This window comes from Entelurus aequoreus, linkage group LG21 (genome assembly GCF_033978785.1).
Source record: "Entelurus aequoreus isolate RoL-2023_Sb linkage group LG21, RoL_Eaeq_v1.1, whole genome shotgun sequence".
Taxonomy (NCBI): Eukaryota; Metazoa; Chordata; class Actinopteri; order Syngnathiformes; family Syngnathidae; genus Entelurus; species Entelurus aequoreus.
The window spans coordinates 22,151,065-22,174,419 of record NC_084751.1 but is presented as its reverse complement, the minus strand read 5'-3'; the positions used below and the strand labels follow the sequence as shown (position 1 = coordinate 22,174,419).

The 23,355-nt window shown below is 36.9% G+C and overlaps 1 protein-coding gene across 1 annotated transcript in view; it reads left to right on the top strand.

The window, feature by feature from the left end:
- Positions 1 to 23,355, top strand: part of LOC133638606 (splicing factor, suppressor of white-apricot homolog) — a 136,276-nt gene that overhangs the window by 72,362 nt on the left and 40,559 nt on the right. Inside the window, exons 10-13 of the mRNA XM_062031394.1 lie at positions 4,983 to 5,034; positions 6,150 to 6,253; positions 6,343 to 6,484; positions 20,373 to 20,569. Coding sequence (XP_061887378.1) covers positions 4,983 to 5,034; positions 6,150 to 6,253; positions 6,343 to 6,484; positions 20,373 to 20,569 — 495 coding nt within the window. The remainder of the gene's footprint in view (positions 1 to 4,982; positions 5,035 to 6,149; positions 6,254 to 6,342; positions 6,485 to 20,372; positions 20,570 to 23,355) is intronic.

Below are 23,355 nucleotides of genomic sequence, written 5' to 3'. Positions count from 1 at the left end.
GTCAAATGTGCCGGAGACACATTATCAGCCCCGCGTTGCAACAAAGGCATAACTTTAACGCTACTCACAAAAAAGATGAACTCATAAATGCCTGTTGCCACTATGGACTTAAAAAGTTACGTACTGTGAGTTCTTCCCTTCATCCATGGCTCCAACATGTTTCTTCTTCAGGTGCTCCTGAAGCAATGTTGTACTTCCGTGCCATTTTGCAGGAAACGGTCTTCTTTGAAGTCTTTAAAGTGAAGTGTTCCCACACTTTTGACGACTCAGGTCGTACACTTTTCTCCATTGAAGCAATAACCTCAAGATGTTTCTCCGCTAAACTATTGGTAGTGTTTTCCTGCGCCATTTTTCGAATGTTTCCAGACGGCGTCATCACGTGAGCTGCACATGACACATCATTGGCTAGCTTACGCCACCTCATGAGACGTAGCCTCACCGCCGCCCTGGCGCTGTTTTGTACTGTTTTTGTACTTATTTTGATTATTGTTTCTCAGCTGTTTGTAAATGTTGCAGCATATAAATAAAGGTTTATACAAAAAAAAAACAACAACAAAAAAATAACCAAAAAAAAAAAAAAAAGCCTCCGCGCATGCGCATAGCGTAGTTCCAACGAATCGATGACTAAATTAATCGCCAACTATTTTGATAATCGATTTTAATCGATTAAATCGATTACCGTAATTTCCGGACTATAAGCCGCACCAGCTAAATTTAGGGGGAAATACAGATTGCTCCATTTATAAGCCGCACCCGACTGTACGCCGCAGGGTTTTGATGTGTAATTACCGTAGTATCTATAGGGGTTCCTGCTACCACGGAGGGGATTGTCGGGACAGAGATGACTGTTTGGGAACGCAAAGCGTCCCATTTATTAACAATATATCTTTCAATCATTCAATCAAACTTTCACATCTTTGACATGGCGAACAGCATTCGTGCAGAGTACAAATAATACAACGGTGCAAAGTAATACAAAGTGCTCGCCTGTACGTTATCAAAATAACCAGCCTACCGGTATATGAAAAGTCACTCTTTAATCATTGTGTCATCGTCTTCCTCCTGCGTACTAAAACCACCGAAATCCTCTTCGTCGGTGTCGGAGAAGAACAGGCCGTAAATAAGCCGCACCCTCGTATAAGCCGCAGGGACCAGAACGAGGGGAAAAAGTAGCGGCTTATAGTCCGGAAATTACGGTAGTTGTTGCAGCCCTAATATATATATATATATATATATATATATATATATATATATATATATATATATATATATATATATATATATATATATATATATATATATATATACTGTGTGTATGTATGTATATATATATATATATATATATATATATATATATATATATTATCTTTGTGAAAATATTGGACACAGTGTGTTGTCAAGCTTATGAGATGCGATGCAAGTGTCAGCCATTGTGACACTATTGTTCATGTATTTTTATTTTTACAAATGTCTAATGATAATGTCAATGAGGGATTTTTAATCACTGCTATGTTGAAATTGTAACTAATGTTGATACTGTTGTATATAATATTCATTTTTGTTTCACTACTTTTGGTTTGTTCTGTGTCGTGTTTGTGTCTCCTCTCAATTGCTCTGTTTATTGCAGTTCTGAGCGTTGCTGGGTCGGGTTTGGTTTTGGAATTGGATTGCATTGTTATGGTATTGCTGTGTATTGTTTTGTTGGATTGCTTAATAAAAATAAATACATTTAAAAAATTAAAATAAAAAAATAAATAAATCGATTTTTTAAAAATGAAAATCGATTCTGAATCGCACAACGTGAGAATCGTGATTCGAATTTGAATCGATTTTTTCCCACATCCCTATTATACAGGTATATACGGTATATATATTGTGTGTATGTATATATACAGTAAATAAATAAATAAATGATAAATGGGTTATACTTGTATAGCGCTTTTCTACCTTCAAGGTACTCAAAGCGCTTTGACAGTATTTCCACATTCACCCATTCACACACACATTCACACACTGATGGCGGGAGCTGCCATGCAAGGCGCTAACCAGCAGCCATCAGGAGCAAGGGCGAAGTGTCTTGCCCAAGGACACAACGGACGTGACTAGGATGGTAGAAGGTGGGGATTGAACCCCAGTAACCAGCAACCCTCCAATTGCTGGCACGGCCACTCTACCAACTTCGCCACGCCACCCCTTACATAACAGTATAACAGTACAGGCCAAAAGTTTGGACACACCTTCTCATTCAATGCGTTTTCTTTATTTTCATGACTATTTACATTGTAGATTGTCACTGAAGGCATCAAAACTATGAATGAACACATGTAGAGTTATGTACTTAACAAAAAAAGGTGAAATAACTGAAAACATGTTTTATATTCCATCCATCCATCCATCCATTTCCTACCGTTTATTTCCTTCGGGGTTGCGGGGGGGCGCTGGAGCCTATCTCAGCTACAATCGGGCGGAAGGCGGGGTACACCCTGGACAAGTCGCCACCTCATCGCAGGGCCAACACAGATAGACAGACAACATTCACACTCACATTCACACACTAGGGCCAATTTTAGAGTTGCCAATCAACCTATCCCCAGGTGCATGTCTTTGGAGGTGGGAGGAAGCCGGAGTACCCGAAGGGAACCCACGCAGTCACAGGGAGGACATGCAAACTCCACACAGAAAGATCCAGAGCCCTGGATTGAACCCAGGACTACTCAGGACCTTCGTATTGTGAGGCAGACGCACTAACCCCTCTTGCACCGTGCTGCCTGTTTTATATTCTAGTTTCTTCAAAAATATCCACCCTTTGCTCTGATTACTGCTCTGCACACTCTTGGCATTCTCTCGATGAGCTTCAAACCTGAAATGGTTTTCACTTCACAGGTGTGCCTTATAGGGTCGATTAGTGGAATTTCTTGCTTTATCAATGGGGTTGGGACCATCACTTGTGTTGTGCAGAAGTCAGGTTACTACATAGCCGATGCCCTATTGGACAACTGTTAAAATGCATATTATGGCAAGAACCAATCAGCTAACTAAAGAAAAAGAAGTGGCTATCATTACTTTAAGAAATTAAGGTCAGTCAGTCTGGAAAATTGCAAAAACTTTGAATGTGTCCCCAAGTGGAGTCGCAAAAACCATCAAGCCCTACAACAAAACTGGCACACATGAGGACCGACCAGGGAAAGGAAGACAGAGAGTCACTCCTGCTTCTGAGGACAAGTTTATCCAAGTCACCAGCCTCAGAAATCGCAGGTTAACAGCAGCTCAGATCAGAGACCAGATGTATGCCACAGAGAGTTCTAGCAGCAGACCCATCTCTGGAACAACTGTTAAGAAGACACTTTGTGAATCAGGCCTTCATGGTCAAATAGCTGCTAGGAAACCACTGCTAAGGAGAGGCAACACGCAGAAGAGATTTGTTTGGGCCAAGAACCACAAGGAATGGACATTAGACCAGTGGAAGTCTGTGCTTTTGGTCTATTGAGTCCAAATTAGAGATCTTTGGTTCCAACCACCGTGTCTTTGTGAGACACAGAAAAGGTGAACGGATGGATTCCACATGCCTGGTTCCCACTGTGAAACATAGAGGAGGAGGTGTGATCGTGTGTTTTTTTTTTGCTGGTGACACTGTTGGGGATTTATTCAAAATTGAAGACACACTGAACCAGCATGGCTACCACAGCATCTTGCAGTGACATCCCATCCGGTTTGCGTTTAGTTGGACAATCATTTATTTTTCAACAGGACAATGACCCTAAACACACCTCCAGGCTGTGTAAGGGTTGTTTGACCAAGAAGGACAGTGATGGAGTGCTGCGGCAGATGACCTAGTCTCCACAGTCACCGGACCTGAACCCAATCAAGATGGTTTGGGGTGAGCTGGACCGCAGAGTGGAAGCGAAAGGGCCAACAAGTGCTAAACACCTCTGCGAACTCCTTCAAGACTGTTGGAAAACCATTTCAGGTGACTACCTCTTGAAGCTCATCGAGAGAATGCCAAGAGCAAAGCAGTAATCAGAGCAAAGGGTGGCTGTTTTGAAGAAACTAGAATATAAAACATGTTTTCAGTTATTTCACCTTTTTTGTTAACTCCACATGTGTTCATTCATAGTTTTGATGCCTTCTGTGACAATTTACAATGTGTGTGTGTGTGTGTGTGTGTGTGTGTGTGTGTGTGTGTGTGTGTGTGTGTGTGTGTGTGTGTGTGTGTGTGTGTGTGTATATATATATATTTATTTATATATATATATATATATATATATATATATATATATATATATATATATATATATATATATATATATATATATATATATATATATATATATATAAACATAGTTGATGCAGGGATAGATCTTGCTTTGGTTTTTGGCTGAGACCAGGGATATTGGGCTCCAAAAGGTTGGTGACCACTGGTGTAGAAATTCACAACAGAAGTTTAAAAATAACTCATTGAATGCAGACCCCCCATTCATCCCTACCTCCCAATAGTCCTTAATCTAAAACGTAATCACTTCTTCTTTATCCTTTCATTTCCTGAAAGCTGAATTAATGTTATGAGTTATTTTGCTAAGTAATTCAGTAACTGGCCTTTTGGCATAGGTATTAAAAGCAACCCGTTTTCAAGAAACTTTTTTGTGTTATTTAAAAGATAGGTTAGTGCTCTAATGTATGTACACGTCTAAATATTTTTATTTAAAAAAAACAACCTTTAGTGATACTGGTGGGGGGGTTTTCGTAGTAGTGTTAGTTACGCTTTTAGTGTTGTTTTTTTATTGCCGTTTTTAGTGTATTAATAATGTTATGTTTGTGCGGATGTACAGTGTGTATTTGATCAACACACAACCTCGCATTTTCGTACTTATTTCCCTTACCTTACTTGCCTAGTACCATCTGCCTCTAGTCACATTTGTTTTATGTGCAAAAATGAAAAATCAACATTTTGTGTGTAATTCTTTTTTTGGCATTTCCATGTTTAGATGAACAAGCTTCAGTGGGATGAATCCGGCAGTGATTCCAAGATAGGCAAAGGTATTTCTCATCTCCCTTTTACCGTCCCTGCCTGTATAGGTACTATATTGTGCTTTTTTTTTATTTTTATTTTTTTCACCTAGTATCCAGGAGTCTGTTGGTATTCACACTAGCAATTTCTGACTGAAAATGTCTGGAGTCGCCCAGAATCCCTCCGATTGCACATGCTTGCAAATGAAGACAGTCTTTTACAAAGACTGTTAACAGACAGCAGGCTAGAGAGTATGAATAGTATGTCCAAACTAAAGATATGACGTTTTGTGAACACGTTGAGTCTAATAAACAGTTCTTTCAAGTTAAAACGAGAATCGATTCACAGTTGTGAGCCATTTTTAAATGCAAACTGCACACGCTGACTTCATATGCATGCAACTAGACTGGCTTGAGGGTCACGCTGATTGGCAAAAACCCACAAAATGAGCCCAAGTCATAGGAAATATAGCAAAATGTGGATGTACTTTTCTGGTCTGTTGTTTTGTTATGGATTTGTTAAGTAGCCTAGTTTAGGTGTAAACCAATGGTAGGGTACAGCATTTACTTATATATATTATGCTAATTTTATTGTAGTTTAAAAAATTTTTTTTAAACTAATATGTGTTATTGGTAGGCTGTTTTTCCCTATATTTCCCCACACACATTCTGTGGAGTTTTTATCGTGCCACAAAATTTCTTAGATGATGATGTCACCTTCAAACCATGGGGTAAAGGTATAGACTGTTTACAATTAAAACACAACCCAGATTAAATTATGAATAATATTTTAAATATTTCCTACAAATTCAGTATAAATTGGTGAAAATGTTAACTACTTCTTCATATCAAAATCGTATCTTATAACTGCTCTCAGTGATTGTCTCCTTGTTAAAACAAGTAACTTATGGAAAAAAATCTAAAAATAACCTAAACATACCGGTAATTAAAAGTTCATTTATGGCTTCACTTCAGAAGGCCATAAATCCAAACTGCCAAAAAAAACCTTGAAGTCACTTCACTTGAAGCTTCTCTTTCCTTGTTTCTCTGTTGTCCTGCTTTCTTTAATTTTTAATAACAGCTTTTGAATGCTTTATTTTTGAGAATGATGTTCTGAATCTTGTCTGTTTCTGTGCTGTTTGCAGCCTCTTTTGCCCCAATCTGTTTTGCCATCAAGGCAAAGGAGAATGACCTATTGCCCCTAGAGAAAAACAGAGTTAAGCTGGATGACGACTCAGACGAGGACAAGGTTTGTTTTTTTCCGCTTTAGATTGAAACGGGACTCTTGACATCATGTGATTTGAAATACTTTTTCCCAACGAATTAATGTGTTTATAGTTGCTGGAAGGCGAGGGGCTGCAAGCTGCGGTTGCTGCTGCGGTTGCTGCTGCTGAAGTAGTCGTCAAGGAGCTACCTCCTGTTACTGTGGTAGAGGAGAAGAGACGGTGTCTCACTTTGGAATTGCAGGAGGCCAAACAAGGTAACAAAAAACATCCCTGCATTTGTTTATCTATTTTTATCTCCATTGTTGTCTCAAAGGGAAACTTAAATTTTTACTTAGATGTCTACCTTTCTGCTGTAAAAAATGTCCATGGGGATAAAACAAAATAGAATGAGAAGAGTACAAACATAATAATGAATTAAACCATTAGGTTTGACAAATGAGAAAAGGAGGAAAAATAAGCAACAAGCTGCTGAGTGGAAACTAAATTGTTTATTCTTCTGATAAAAATCAAATTTAAAAATCTTTCCTGTTAATTTTTGTGAATGTGTTGGCAAATAGAGTACCTTATTTAACACTGATATCACCTTATTTGTATTTCTACAAAGTTTTTCTACTCAATTGGCCAAAAGCGGTGATCTCAAACTCACGGAATGCGGGCCTTTTGCGGCCCACAGGCCAATATCTTGTGGCCCTTCATAGTAAAAAGTTACTGTTTGCACACCTTGTAATAGTTAAATATATTTAGGCAAACTTGAATACCACTACACTCTAATTACCATAACGGTAAAAACACAAAAATTACAATGAAAAAACACACATTAGGCAACGCCAAGAACATCTTCCTGTAAGAAGGCGAAAGTGTCTCTGTCCATCTCATGGAGAACTAAACGGTTTCAATATATATATTTTTTTTACATTTAATTTTACATTTATAATGATTTCCTCTAGCTGCCGGTAGAGATAATTAACAACTTTAGTCACGTGGTTAAAACGGGATTCTGAAGTGAATGCTTTGTGTGGCTTGTAGGTAAATTGAGTTTGAGACCCCTGACCTAAAGCCCTTATAGTGATTTGTAATCCATCGAAAGATTGCAAGGTAGATGATTTGAGAAAGTGCTGGCCAGTTGTTTCTTGTTTTTACATTGGCGTACACATTCAGGCACTATAACTGCAGGCCTGCAGCAGTACAGTCAGCTTCTGTAAATAATGTTTTGAATCAAGCCTCTGATCCGTTTGATGGTCAAAGACTTGATTTTTCTTATCCACGAAATGCTCCTCCTGGATTTCACATGAACTTAAGAAAACTCTTGGAATTCTCATATTCTTCTTTTACGTGTTTAACTACTGAAGAATTAAGGTTTTTCATCCCCTGTGATGCAAAGCTTTTTTTCCCCTTTCCTGCAGCCTTTTGCTGTTTTATCAGAAGAAAATTACCTTGTCATACAGGTTCACTGACTGTCCCAGCTTCAAAACATTTTTTGAGATCTTCATCCCTCTTGAGTCTATCTTAAAGGCCTACTGAAACCCACTGCTACCGACCACGCAGTCTGATAGTTTATATATCAATGATGAAATCTTAACATTGCAACACATGCCAATACGGCCGGGTTAACTTATAAGTGCAATTTTAAATTTCCCAGCAAACTTCCGGCTGAAAACGTTTCGATATGATGACGTTTGCGCGTGACGTCAACAGTGGAAGCGGAAGTATTCGGAGCCCATTGAATACAATACAAAAAGCTCTGTTTTCATTTCAAAATTCCACAGTATTCTGGACATCTGTGTTGGTGAATCTTTTGCAATTTGTTTAATGAACAATCAGAATCAGAAATACTTTATTGGAGACTGCAAAGAAGAAAGCTGTAGGTGCGATCAGTGTATTAGCGGTGGACTACAGCAACACAACCAGGAGCACTTTGAGGATAGCAGACGCGCTAGCCGAACGACCTCACCTTGACTTCCTCCGTCTCCGGGCCGCCAACCGCATCGGTGATCGGGTGAAGTCCTTCGTCGTACCGTCGATCGCTGGAACGCAGGTGAGCACGGGTCGTTATGAGCTGATGAGAGCTGGCGTAGGTGCAGAGCTAATGTTTTTAGCATAGCTCTGTCGAGGTTCCGTAGCTAAGTTAGCTTCAATGGCGTCGTTAGCAACAGCATTATTAAGCTTCGCCATGCTGGAAAGCATTAACCGTTTATTTACATGTCCAGAGTTTGGTAGTATTGTTGATTTTTGTCTATCCTTCCAGTCAGGGACTTATTTGTTTTGTTTCTATATGCAGTAAAGCCCGATGCTATCACGTTAGCTCAGTAGCTAAAGAGCTTCATCTATGTATTGTCGTGGAGATAAAAGTCACTGTGAATGTCCATTTCGCGTTCTCGACTCTCATTTTCAAGAGGATATAGTATCCGAGGTGGTTTAAAATACAAATCCGTGATCCACAATAGAAAAAGGAGAGAGTGTGGAATCCAATGAACCCTTGTACCTAAGTTACGGTCAGAGCGAAAAAAGATACGTTCTGCACTGCACGCTAGTGCTTCACTTTCACGTTCCTCAGAATCTTTCATCCTCGCTCAAATTAATGGGGTAATCGTCGCTTTCTCTGTCCGAATCTGTCTCGCTGCTGGTGTAAACAATAGGAAAATATGAGCAGTCCTTCCCCCGGTGTCGTCACGCTACTACTTCCGGTAGGGGCAAGGCTTTTTTTTATCAGAGACCAAGAGTTGCGAACTTTATCGTCGTTGTTCTATACTAAATCCTTTCAGCAAAAATATGGCAATATCGCGAAATGTTTAAGTATGACACATAGAATTGATCTGCTATCACCGTTTAAATGAAAAAATGTCATTTCAGTAGGCCTTTAAAATGATCACAAAGCAGCTGACATAACACCTGGTCAAACAAAACAGTTGCATTTAACCAAGCAAATTGTATTGTTAACTTTTCCCAGTGATTTGTAAACTAAGGCATTGAATAATCAAACCTTCGGAATAGAAGTTTGAACTCTGAAGGAAAGAACACAGGTCATGTGGTCTGAGTCAACAATAAAAGGGGACCCTATGATGATTTTAATCTTTATTTAAAATATTTTTTGTGGTCTAGTCTCTAGATAATATGTATATGTGGATATGCTTTGGTGTAAATGTTGCTCTTCAGTCACTTTCATAACCCGTTTTCGATTCTGTCTGTAAGATGTTGGATTGTGGCCTGGAGGCGTTTCCAGATTGCAAATGAAATCGAGACCCACCCTCTATACTTTTATCATGATTTTTTTTATTTTTTAAATGTACTCTGTTCAAATATACCAGGGGTGGGCAATTAATTTTCACCGGGGGCCGCATAAGCAACCCGAGCACTGCTGGAGGGCCACACGACAATATTTCAATTAAATTTTGCTCAATATTATTTTTGATATACCATAAGATAAATAATAATGATGATAATAATTAATAATAATAATAATAATAATAATTTCATTTAACCTAACTTAACTTTATACAAAAGCAGATTGCTTTTTAAGGTCACTTTATCCTGCATTATCCAACATTTTTCCCCATCAGATTTGGACAACCATCTGTTGTTAAAAATAGTTTTTAATCATATCTATTCTATATTGTTTTTTATATTGGTTTTATATGTAATTGTTTTTTTCTTTTTATTCAGTCATTGGTGGAGCTAAGGATAATATTTGAATATTGTTTGTAATATTGTTGTGCAGCACTTTGGAAACATGTTGTTGTTTAAATGTGCTATATAAATAAAGTGGATTGGATTGTCACACCTGCCAGCGTGTCCCAACACGCATTTACCTCTGTGAACAAGTCATTACCTGTGGTTGTCTCTTTAATTGACTGCATCCGAGCTCTCATCCAAAGTTAGCGAAAAACAGTCCTGTCTCCGGGCATTATCAGCGCAACAAAGTCCAATAAGCACTCCTTAATAAACTCTCCGTCAGAAAACGCCTTACTTTTTCTGGCGCTTTTGTGAGAAATGACGAAACTTGTCCTGACGGCTGCATCTCTGGGGGTGTGAAATATGGCAAAAAGTCCTTGTTGGCTTTGCAGTTTTACCATCAACGCATCAGCCTCCCTTGCGCGCGCTTCATCAGACACATCCCGGTATTTTCCCTCGTGTTTCTTCGTGTAGTGGCGATTAAAATGATATTTAAACACAGCAACCTGTGTACCACACATTAAGCACACGGCTTTACCATTAATTTATGTAAAGAAATACTTGGCAGTCCATCTCTTGTTGGAAACACGCCAATCCTCATCAACTTTTCTTTTTTTTAGCGTCTCATCACTTGTCTCTATGCACCTTCCCTCACAGGTTCCCTCCGGACATACGGCATAAATAACACATTTCAAAATAAAAGCAGCACAGTTGTATTGCGCGCACGACATAGATGTTTTTTAAACTTTATTTTGTAATTTGTAATTGCGCCGTTCAATTCACTCACAATCGCACACGCGCATACGTCCACACGGAAGTAATACAAATAACGCTTTTCAAAACAAAAGCAGCACTGTTGTATTGCACACTCGACATAGATACTTTTTTAAATTTATTTTGTAATTTATGATTGGCCTCACGCGGGCCGGACAGGGATGCGCAAAGGGCCGGATGCGGCCCGCGGGCCGTACAATGCCCAGGTCTGAAATATACTGTATATATTTAAATTGTCAACACTTTTTTTTCCAGACATGATCGGAAATAAACAAACAATATAAACATAGTGTAAATTCAACCGGTCACATCATTAGACACACCTGCACACACTGATTGTTTCAGAGAGCGCATAAACAACTTTTAAAGATCATAAGTCCACCAACTTTGGGATGATTAATTTGAATTATATCTGAAAAAAACTTTTTGTCTATTTTGTATTAACTGACTCAGTGGTTATTTTTTTCAATTTTGATAAAGCAGGAATTTCAAATTAACAGCCGGTGGGCCATTTACTGGTCCATATTTTGTGGCCTTTTACTCAAAGTGGAACTGCTTTTTTTTTTTTTTTTTTTTGCCTATAATTCACAATCCTTATGCAAGACAAGCACACATGTTTTTTAAAATAATTTTTATGCACTCTAAATAGTAAATACATTTGAGCAAAAGTCAGCTTACAATGGAGCCTATTGGAGTCACTCTATTCCGCTTATAAAGCGCTCAAAAACACATCCAAAAACCTCCAGCGTTTTATATACTTTCTGTAAGTATATATGTAATGGAGTAACAGGCACATTCATATTAACATGTAATATTTACGTATTTTGATCATTTTAAGCATGGGGCGGCACATTAATTTCACAGCGACATCACAACGATAATTGTTTCCTTCAACAACATCACTGATTACAATTCATGCAGACATCATGAGAGACAACAAACATATTCAAACATCACCTGCTGTACAATGTCTGCTTTCACTGGGATGCCGACTTTTAGGATGTTGATATATTATTAATACTTGCGAAGATTTAAAAAAAATGGTGCAAACCAGCGTCTTTCGTTGGTCTTTCTTGCCTTTTCTGGGTCTAAATTGTCTGTCAAAGTGTACCAACTTCTCAGTTTATGTCCACATCATTTTACTATGACAGTAAGAGGCATGAGTTATAATCTAGAATTACCTTTCACAAGCCCAGAGGCCAGAAAGCAGCTCACCAGCTGTTTATGTCAATACAGCAGCATTAGAAATGTCCCTATCTCTGATCGATTTGCCCCTAAATTTTGCTCCTTAACGTTAGCGCTTATAATAACAATATTGCTTATACTTGGTTAATATTCAGGTCACGAAAGGAGTATTGTATTGTTGGCGATTTTTGGATCTTTATTTATTGGGTTTTATGGTCGAAACAAACGCAATAAACACATTGGCTACATTGTAAGCAGAGTTAGAATACATTAAAAAAAAAGATGTGTTTTGCTGTCTCTCGTAAGGATTGTGAATTATAGGGGAAAAAAAAAAAAGTAGAGTTCCCCTTTAATAGTTTAGCATAATTGTGGCCTGCCGCCTGCGCACCCTGAACAGCCAATAGTTAAATATATTATGGTAATCTTCAATCCCAATAGAAAGAACAATAACGGTGCAAACACAAAAATTATAGCACTACAAACATACACAGGGCAACACAAAAATAAGCAAGCTAAAGTCTCTCTGATCATTTCCTGTGGAATTTATAACAGTGTCAAAATGTACACTTTTTACATCTAATTATACTGTACATTGTTGATGACTTAAGGCCTACCATAGCTCAGGGTCACAATAGCTGCTGGTAGAAGTATTTAACAAATGTAGTCACATGTTCAAAACCTGATTCTGAAGTGAATACTTTGTGCGACCCAACCTTACCCAGACTCTACCTCCAGCATCTGCAGTAAATTGAATTTATGACCTGTGGTCTAAAGCACTGTTTTTTTTTTTATGTTTACCATTAATGTCGGAGCGTAGCATTGTTTTTGTTTAAAATTTGTCTATCTTGCTGATGTAGCTATTTCTTTTAAGTGTCAAATACGCTTGTATACTTTCAAATTGGTTCTAATGACTGACAACAGTTATGCATGTTCAGATAGCACCGTTGACCATGGTTAACTTCCATCCATCCATCCATTTTCTACCGCTCGTCCCTTTTGGGGTCACTTAGATTACTAAATGTTTTCCTCTGCCAGGATTAGCAATAGTTTATATCAGGGGTCACCAACGCGGTGCCCGCGGGCACCAGGTCGCCCGTAAGGACCAGATGAGTCGCCCGCGGGCCTGTTCTAAAAAAAAAAAATTAAAAAAAAATTAAATCTACATAGAAAAAACACAAGATACACTTTCAATCAGTGCGTCAACCCAAACAACCTCCCCCATGCACACTCATCCACACCCACTCACACAAAAGGGGTTATTTCTTTCTGCTACCAATATTCTGGTTCCCACAACATAGACAACACATCAACACATCTGCAAGGGGCACAGTCCCTGAAGCACACATGATTGTATAGGCTGCTGGTCCACTAACATTTTCATTAATTACTATTTTTTATGTAATTATTTTTATATTGTTTTACTTTCTTTTTTTTCCAAGAAAATGTTTTTTATTTATTTATCTTATTTTATTTTTTTTTTTTTAAAAAGGGCCTTATCTTCAACAGACCAGGTTGTCAATGAAATTAGATTTGTTTAAAGGGTTTTTTAAACCAGGCCCAGTCCAGATAATGTCCAAGTCGGACTCAGCAACACACACCTTCATTCATGTACACAGAAAAAAATTAGGGAACACAACAGATTGCATATAATTTATAAACAAAATTACATTTTCAAAATAAGCATTTATGTACAGTCCAGATTATGTCCAGGTCACTCAAATTAGGGAACACAACAACATATATCATATAATCTATAAACATAATTATACTTTCAAAATAAGCCTTTGAGGACTTCTCATCTTTTTTTTAATGTTTTTTGGCATCATTATCGTTTTCAACCATGTAACTTTCTAAAATTAGAAAATACTGAATCAATGTTTTAAAGAAAGTAATACTAAGTGAATATCTGTTTTTGGCCTTAAAAATAAACATTTTACCGAGTACTATAATTAAATTGACTAAATCATGATTGTCAATGAACTCACCTAAAATAACAGAAACCACATTAAGCTTCATAAACACACCAATCCTTAAACACATTTTTTCAACTTCCACCCAAAACAAAGACACAATATGACAATACCAAAACAAATGCAGGGTGGATTCAGGCTCCTGACAACAAAATCGGCAATCATCTGACTCTGTCATATTCCATAATTTTAACATTTTCCCTGTGGGTAAGAAGTTATAAATAATTTTAATTTGAAAATAACGATTTTGCACATCGATAGTGGTTTTATAGATTAGTTTGAATATGGCATCCCATGGCAACGGGCAGTCAAAAAAGTCCTCCCATTTTCCATTTGTGTTGTATGAGGCAGCCTTCAAAGATTTCTTTATTAAATAAAAATTATATATTTTTCTATTTATTTTAGTTCCTTTTTGCCAACTAGAATTTCTTATTAGAGGTTTACAAACTAATAATTTAGTAGTTCCATAATTAATTATTTGTTTCCATCTTTTCCCAATTACTCCAGTTAGTTGATAAAATGAAAAGCTTGAGCAAGCATCACCATACATAGCTCTAAATTCATCATACTTCATAATTTTACCATTCTCATTGATAATATCATTGACAAAAATGATTCATCTTTCAAACATATGTTTCCAAAAGAAAGGCTTTCCATCTATTACAATATTAGAGTTCATCCATATTAACTGCTGCAAAATATCGTCTCTTTTTTCTGGCACATAAAATTGAAAACACCACTATGAGTGGATTGTTTCCTTTATGAACCCCGCCATGTTTCCCAGCAGACTCTCTGGGAGGGGATCACTTGTAAAGAAGGATACAATTTCTTTTGATACAGTACATGTTTTTTGTCCAACAGGACATTTGTGTACCACTCAATGTTTAAATACATCTTTGGAACAATTGATGCTTTTAAAGACAGACACATAGCTTCAAGGTTGAGAAGTTTCAGGCCCCCATATTCATACTCTTTGTACAAAACCTTTCTTTTAATCTTTTCTGGTTTGCCGTTGCAGACAAAATCGAAGACCCTCCGCTCATAAATCTTAAAAAAGTTTTGTGATGGAGCTGGTAATGACAAAAACTAATAAATAAATTGAGGAATAATTAACGAGTTGGCAATAGACATTTTACCATACAAGGTTAGGGATTTCCCTTTCCATAATTGCATAATTTTGTCCAGCTTTCTTAGTCGATTATCATAATTTACTGAGCCTAGATCTTCCAGATTTTCTGGGACAACAACACCAAGTATGTTAACTGGTCCATCTGTCCACAAAACAGGCACTTTGCATTCCATTCGAAAGGATGTTCCCTTTAGATTTCCGATCCTTAACATTTTACACTTATCATAATTAAGCTTAAGGCCAGATTGCTGTGAAAATATGTCCAAAAGATTAAGAAGGTTCCGCAAACAATGAGGAAAAATCTTATCTTTGTGAATCAGCCTTTTCTGACATGAACTTCATCAAGAACAAACACAGAACACGCCTCACTGATGCACATCTGCAAGACTCACTCAGAGTTGCAGTGTCAAGTTACACACCAGAGTACGACACACTAGTTAACAGCATGCAATGCCAGGCTTCCCACTAACTGACAAAGAAACAGATAACAGATTTGGTGTCCAGTTCAAAGTGTGACATGATTTAAAAATTTGAGAGTTTACTTTTGTATTTTACATGAGTTATTATTTGTACAAACATGGTGCAAAGTAATTCATGATTTGTTAAAAAATGTTAGTGGCTAGCTAGTTAAAATGGGATATTGTGATTTCACAAGACTGTCTTAGAAGTGATCATTTGAAAAATGTGCACTTAGAGAAAATATAAAAATAAAGTGTTGCATATTGATATTTATCTGTTTCTATATATATTTATTGTGAGAAATCATTAAGATGATCAGTGTTTCCACAAAGATAAATATCATTAATTATTAATAATAACAGAGTTAAAGGTAAATTGAGCAAATTGGCTACTTCTGGCAATTTATTTAAGTGTGTATCTAACTGGTAGCCCTTCGCATTAATCAGTACCCAAGAAGTAGCCCTTGGTTTCAAAAAGGTTGGTGACCCCTGGTTTATATCATTAGTGACTATAATGATGGCTTACCAGAAGAGAATGATTTAAGTACCAAACAAAAACTGCATGTTTATTTCAGCAGATTTTTTGTAGAATTTATTAGATAAAGAGGGAAAGAGCAAGAGAGAAATAACTTGTCCTGGATCATAACGACAGTTCCTAACTAGAGCCTTGAAAGACAAACAGACAGACAGTTCAGACAAATGTGCTACTTTTCAGCATCAAGGGAGCTGACAGGTCCACTTAAGGTCCAATGGGCAAGTTTCAGAGTGTAATGGTCTCTTTTCAGAGCTGACCGACCGCCAGAGAAAGAGGCTTGAAAAGCTTAATAAATAACTGATTGAATTTGCTTGGCTGTGTGGCAAAGTGGCTGTCGGTCAGCGGGCCAAACTTGATCAGATAGCAGGAGAATCAGTGGCAGACAACTGAATGCTAATCTGTATCGATGGGCTGGAAAACAGCCACATACACCTAAAGTGGCTTTCTGTGATAAGTGCGCCAATTCTTTAGACTGTGTGTTTCAACATGTGAAACACCAGTGGGTAGGGGTGTGGGGAAAAATTGATTCGAATTCGAATCGCGATTCTCACGTTGTGCGATTCAGAATCGATTCTCATTCTTTAAAAATCGATTTTTTATTTTTTATTTTATTTTTTTTTAATTAATCAATTTAACAAAACAATACACAGCAATACCATAACAATGCAATCCAAACCCGACCCAGCAACACTCAGAACTGCAATAAACAGAGCAATTGAGAGGAGACACAAACACGACACAGAACAAACCAAAAGTAGTGAAACAAAAATGAATATTATCAACAACAGTATCAATATTAGTTACAATTTCAACATAGCAGTGATTTAAAAATCCCTCATTGACATTATCATTAGACATTTATAAAAAAATTTTAAAAAAGAACAATAGTGTCACAGTGGCTTACACTTGCATCGCATCTCATAAGCTTGACAACACACTGTGTCCAATATTTTCACAAAGATAAAATAAGTCATATTTTTGGTTCATTTAATAGTTAAAACAAATTTACATTATTGCAATCAGTTGATAAAACATTGTCCTTTACAATTATAAAAGCTTTTTACAAAAATCTACTACTCTGCTTGCATGTCAGCAGACTGGGGTAGATCCTGCTGAAATCCTATGTATTGAATGAATAGAGAATCCTTTTGAATCTTGGCAAAAATCTTAGCCACACGATTATCAAATGTAATTGGAAAATTAATTCATACTGACCAAACTGGCTTTATGGAAGGTCCACAATTTTCAGACAATACAAGGAAATTGTTTAATGTTATTTACTATGCTAGAAGTCTCCCTTATCCCACAGCAGTATATACTGTTGATGCGGAGAAGGCATTCGACCGCATAAACTGGTCATTTAGGTTTTGCACATTACGTAAATTTGGATTTGGAGATAATTTTATACAATGGATTAAGATGCTTTATACAAGGCCCATGGCATCAGTCAAAACCAATAATCATATTTCAGAACCTTTTTCCATTAAAAAGAGGAGTAAAACAGGGATGTCCTGCATTTGGATTATTATTTAATTTGGTTATTGAACCCTTAGCTGCAAAAATAAGAAGTGAAAATAATATTCATGGTATAAAAATTGGCTCTCAGTATAATAAGCTATCGATGTATTGTGACGACATAATTCTCTACCTGTCACATGTTAACTCCTCTCTTCACTATATCAATAATGTCATCACTGAATATGGCTGTTTATCAGGGTATAAAGTCCATCCATCCATCCATCAATCTTCTACCGCTTATTCCCTTCAGGGTCGCGGGGGGGCGCTCAATTGGGACAAATGTGAAATATTACCACTTAATAAACACTGCAAGAAATCACAAGTTCAGAACTCCAAAATTAAATGGAAAGAGGCAGAAATCATATATCTAGGACTACACATAACACCAAACCTTTATACAAGCAGAGATCTAAATCTTAAACATTTAAAAAATAAGATAGAATCCAAAATGGAACGCTGGTCACGTCTCCAAATATTACTTTGGGGTCGGGTGAACATAGTAAAAATGAGTATACTGCCAGCAGTTAATTATATACTGAAAATGATGCCTGTCCTAATTAATAAAAGATGGTTTTAGAAAATACATACAATATCACATTTTATATGGTGTGGAAAGAAGGCCAGTTGTTCATACTTAAGGTTGTCTTATACACAAGATAAAGGAGGACTACAATTACCAAACTTCTTACATTATTATATCTCCTTCGGTTGTGAACAAGCAAGCCACTTTTTTCATTCTTCTGCAGATAAGGACTGGATCAACATAGAAAAAAATATGTTAATGAATTTGGACATTGATGTGGGGAGTTTATATTATATTAAAAAAATACCTAATGAATTGAGGCAGAGCCCAATAGAAGCCACCTTTAACATTCTAAAACTGTGTCAGAAAATACTAGGAATCAAGCCAATGACATCTGTAAATCAACCCCTTTGGTACAATCCTAATATTATCATTAATAAAAATGTGGTTAAATGGACAACATGGAAAGACAGAGGTATTACTAAACCTCATCATATTATTAATAAAAACTCTTTTAAACCGTTCAATGATTTAGTTGACCAATATAATGCACCCAGAAATAATTTTTTAAATTGTATCTCTTTAAAACATGTTGTAAATAAATGCATATCCTCTGAAAGTATGTCCTTAAATAGCCATGAACTGGAAGATTGCAACAAAAGAAGCAATCACAGTCCTTAAAATAAATATCCCAATGACACTGCAAACTTGTATTCTTGGGGATCTCCATCAATTTAGTAACGTGTCATCAAAGAGTAAAAATGCATTTCTTTCAATATGTATAATAACATAAAGGGAAATATTAAAAAAATGGATAGATGTTGATAGTCCAACTCATACTGACTGGTACACACAAGCTATGGAGATGATATCAGTAGAAAAAACTGCATTTAGTTGAGATAATAATGAGTCATATATTGGAATATGGGATCCATTATTTAAATTTGTTTTAACTATTAAATGAACCTAAAATATGACTTATTATATCATTGTGGAAAATATTGGACACAATGTGTTACTAATATTGATACTGTTGTCGATAATATTCATTTTTGTCTCACTACTTTTAGATTGTTCCGTGTCATGTTTGTGTGTCCTCAATTGCTCTCGATTGCTCTGTTTATTGCTGTTCTGAATGTTGCTGGGTCGGGTTTGGTTTTGAAATTGTATTGCATTATTATGGTATTGTTGTGTATTGTTTTCGTTTAAAAAAAAAAAAATCGTTTTTGAATCGAGAATCGTGTTGAATTGAAAAAAAAAATCGATTTTGAATCGAATCGTGACCCCAAGAATCGATTTTGAATCGAATCGTGGGACACCCAAAGATTCACAGCCCTACCAGTGGGGCGTATTCAATTGATGTGTAGATTTTGTACATAGTGGCACCTTGGTTTTTGTTCGTAATCTGTTCCAAAAGGTCAGAAGAAAACCAAAGCCATTATTACCATACAAAATAATGTAAATTCAATTAATACAATCTAGACACCCAAAATATTAACACAACATATTCAATAGAGAATAAAATATAGTTTAACTTATATCCCGTGCATCACCTCCACCTCCATCCCTAACAGATCATGACATATTTGGCCCCATAGTGGGTTATTGCAGTTGTGCGCACTTTAAAAAAGGCACAGAGACTTGAGTCACCAACATACAGGATACTTTGTCTGGGCCCCCAATTCCACGGAATGATACCTGCCTGGGTACACCACATAGTTTATTAGGCACAAAGTTAAGCCATACCATAACCTTGATGGGGTACAAAAACCTGGGGAAATATTGGTGATTATGTGTCGAAAATGAAATTGTCCATAAAGTGCGGCATACAAAAATCTAGGTACCACGGTACTTATTTTCTCTTGCCTAATTGTATCCTTCTCTTATGTTGTTTTGGTGTTTTCTAAGCCTGTTCACATGTTCTTTCACCCGTTTTTGTTGCTCCATCTTTCTTCATCATCATCATCTCTCAGAGCTACTAATGTATTCCTCCTCCATTGTCGTGCAGATTTCTCCTCGTCTATTCTAATATGGCCCTAACTCGGATTTATATGTCATCTCTGATTTCTTCAGATTTGTCCGCCACCACAGGCGTAGTTTGGCTTATCATTAAGTGCAGAAAATGGCAAACTGCAACCATCAACTTTTGTTTGATCTGACAACATGCGGAAAATAAATTCCACCATCGATTCCATGTAGATTTTTTGGCTTACATTTCCACGGACCATTAACCATCTTTTATCTGACAAGGTAGCGTGAAAAGAAGAGCATTTCTGACTCTTACGCTTCATATTGTTTATTTATGCCCTTAATCGAGTGGAAATATATTTCAGCAATGGTAAGAAAACAAAATTGTTAAAATGTTCCCTCTTTCATCTTAGCCAAACAGAGACTGGAGGATCGTCTGGCAGCTGCAGCCAGAGAAAAGCTGGCGCAGGCATCCAAAGAGTCCAAGGAGAAACAGCTACAGGCTGAGAGGAAGAGGAAGGCAGCACTATTCCTCCAGACTCTCCGCAGCCCATTAGCAGGGGAGCCAGAGGCCAAGAGAGCTGAACTAGACTTATCTACACGGCTTGAGGTAGATAAATGATTGATAAAGGAGCTTCTGTAATTGTCATTGTGTTCATGTTACTACATAATTTAAACAGACCATTAACCTACTCACCCCTGCTGAAATCATGGTTAAGCAATCCTTAAAAGGACAAATTGTTGGCACCCGAACAAGACAGCGTTACTCTAACTTGTCGAATAATGCCTTTTCTGTTCCTGTGGGGCGTACAGAAAATACAATTTGTATGAGATTTTTTTGTTCACATTGGAATTAATTTATACAAATAAATGTATTATTCTTGGATATTACCAGACATTTAAAATCAAAGTTCACTTAATGGCTGGAACTCAACCCCTTTCTCATGTGCCCTTTTATATAACTAATTGAAATTAATTCATGAAACCATTTTTTTAAATGATCAATTACCCCTGAATTATAAATTATTATTGTGACCCCAAATAACTGAAAATAGTTTACATGTCCTATCTCTAAATTGGGTCATTATTTTGATTGATCCATGCATTTAATAAGGAATGGTCCTAATATTGATTAGTTGGGAAACTGATCAATAATCATGTACCGGTACTTGATTTTGTCTATTTGATTGTTGATGGATTTCGAATTGAGCGCACTACTTAGCTGCAACTAGCAGAAGGGCTGTTATTTCAGTCTTTACTAGTTTGATGTCTGAAGAAGATTTCTAACATCTATGCAGACTTGTAAAACAGTGCTTCTCCACGCAGCGCTGGCCTCGTGAAAAAACAAATAGCTTTTCAAACAACAGTGAATCAATTACCCTATTTTTCTAACTAAAAGGCGCACTTAAACTCTTTTGATTTTGTCAAAAATCGTCAGTGCGCCTTATAACCTGGTGCGCCTAATGTACGGAATAATTCTGGTTGTGCTTACCGCCCTCGATGCAATTTTATTTGGTACATGGTGTAATACATGTGACAAGTTGATTGCAGTCACACATAAGAAATATGTGGGGACTGCAATATGACACCAGCAAGCAAGCCCAAAACTTTGATGTTTGAGAATATAGAGCATTACACACGGCGCTCAGAAATCTGTCAAAATGTTTTATTACAAAGCCGCATGATGGATTGTCGCCGCATTACGGCCACCGTTGTCAGACGTACTGTGCTTCAACAAAAGGGAATTATTATGCTCTAAGAACTCCAAAATGGCACCTATTAGGAGACATCTGGTGTTTTGTTTTGCATTATTATGCAAACCAACTGTTCTTACCTATTGGTCCCTGCTGATGGGTATTTGGGATCTGCATCAGTAAGTCTCGAAAATGTGCGTGCTTCCGCCATTGCAGCCCGCGCCGTAGTCAACAAGCTCCTTCTTTGTCTTTATCCTCTTTTAACGTGGCATTTATCCTTTGCTGTTGTCATTACTAATACAAAGTAGTGTACAGTTCTTATTTATATCTGTCAGTGAACTCGCTACGGAAACGCCAAAACTACAGGTGATGGCGGAAAGAAGACGCTGCTGAAGTGGGCCATGTAAACAAGAGCCTTGTAAACAAGATCGCCCACAAAATGGCGCATCTCGAAGAGACGGTAAAAGAGCGACTTGAAGTTGGTCTGTAAAACATTTTGGCCAAATAACCACTATTACATGTTATGTAGACCTCAAGAAAGTGTTTTAAATGTAGAAAAAAAAGTCATAATATGACACCTTTTAATCTGGTACTCCTTTGAAAAATACAGACCTGAATAGACCTGCCCATTTGCAGTGCACCTTATAATTCGGTGAGCCTTATGGTCTGAAAATGATGGTAATAATTTGTTTTCATAGATAATCAAAGACATTTCCTTAGGGCTCACTCCTGATACATCTCATCTGAAAAATAAATGTAAGAACAATAATCACACTAACATTTACAGATTCAAATAAATGCTCCCGTGCATTTAAATAAGGGAGTCTTGATACAACTTGTTTAATTCCGATACTTATATTGGAGCCTTGAGTATTGACCGATATTGATATATTACAATATTTGCTCAAATCTTACATTGTTTTAATATTTTGTTGTGTAGAATGAACAGGCTTGATCAAGGGAAATTACTCAAAGAACAATGTAGATATGTAAAACACTAACCTAATTATTATTAGCCATCTTGAATGGACTTATGCTCTCTTTAATTAAGTTTATTTGGTTATTGTTTTTTGGCAATACCTGGAGGTCACAATAATTCATAAAGTGAGAATCATGACAGACACATTTGCTAGTGGTTACGTTTTAATTTGTGTGGCAAAACAGACTCCACAGTGTGTTATTACTTCCTGAATGTTGCCATCAATGTCGGGAAAAGTGTGGTTTTAAAAACAACACTTCAGTTGGAATGAGAAACTTTGCTTCAATTAGCATGTTTGTATTGGCAAACTTCAGCAATCATACTGTATAATTACGGCTGACAGGTAGAGCTAGTCCATGCCACTTTAAATTGGAAACACGCGGCTATGGTGACAATGTAGGTCTTCGTCCTAATAATGTCTTGCTCAATTGGCTATGGGAGCTCCAGGCCGCCTGCTTCAAAATCTGTCAATTAAAGAGTCAGGATTTGTATTTCATGTGAGATACAAAGTATTTATTACAGATGCAGAAACACGTTTGTCTTACCGTTGTACTGTATAATGATGCAATCAATATATACTGTATATACTGTATATATATATATTGTAGATTGTCACTGAAGGCATCAAAACTATGAATGCACACATGTGGAGTTATGTACTTAACAAAAAAGGTGAAATAACTGAAAACATGTTTTATATTGTAGTTTCTTCAAAATAGCCAC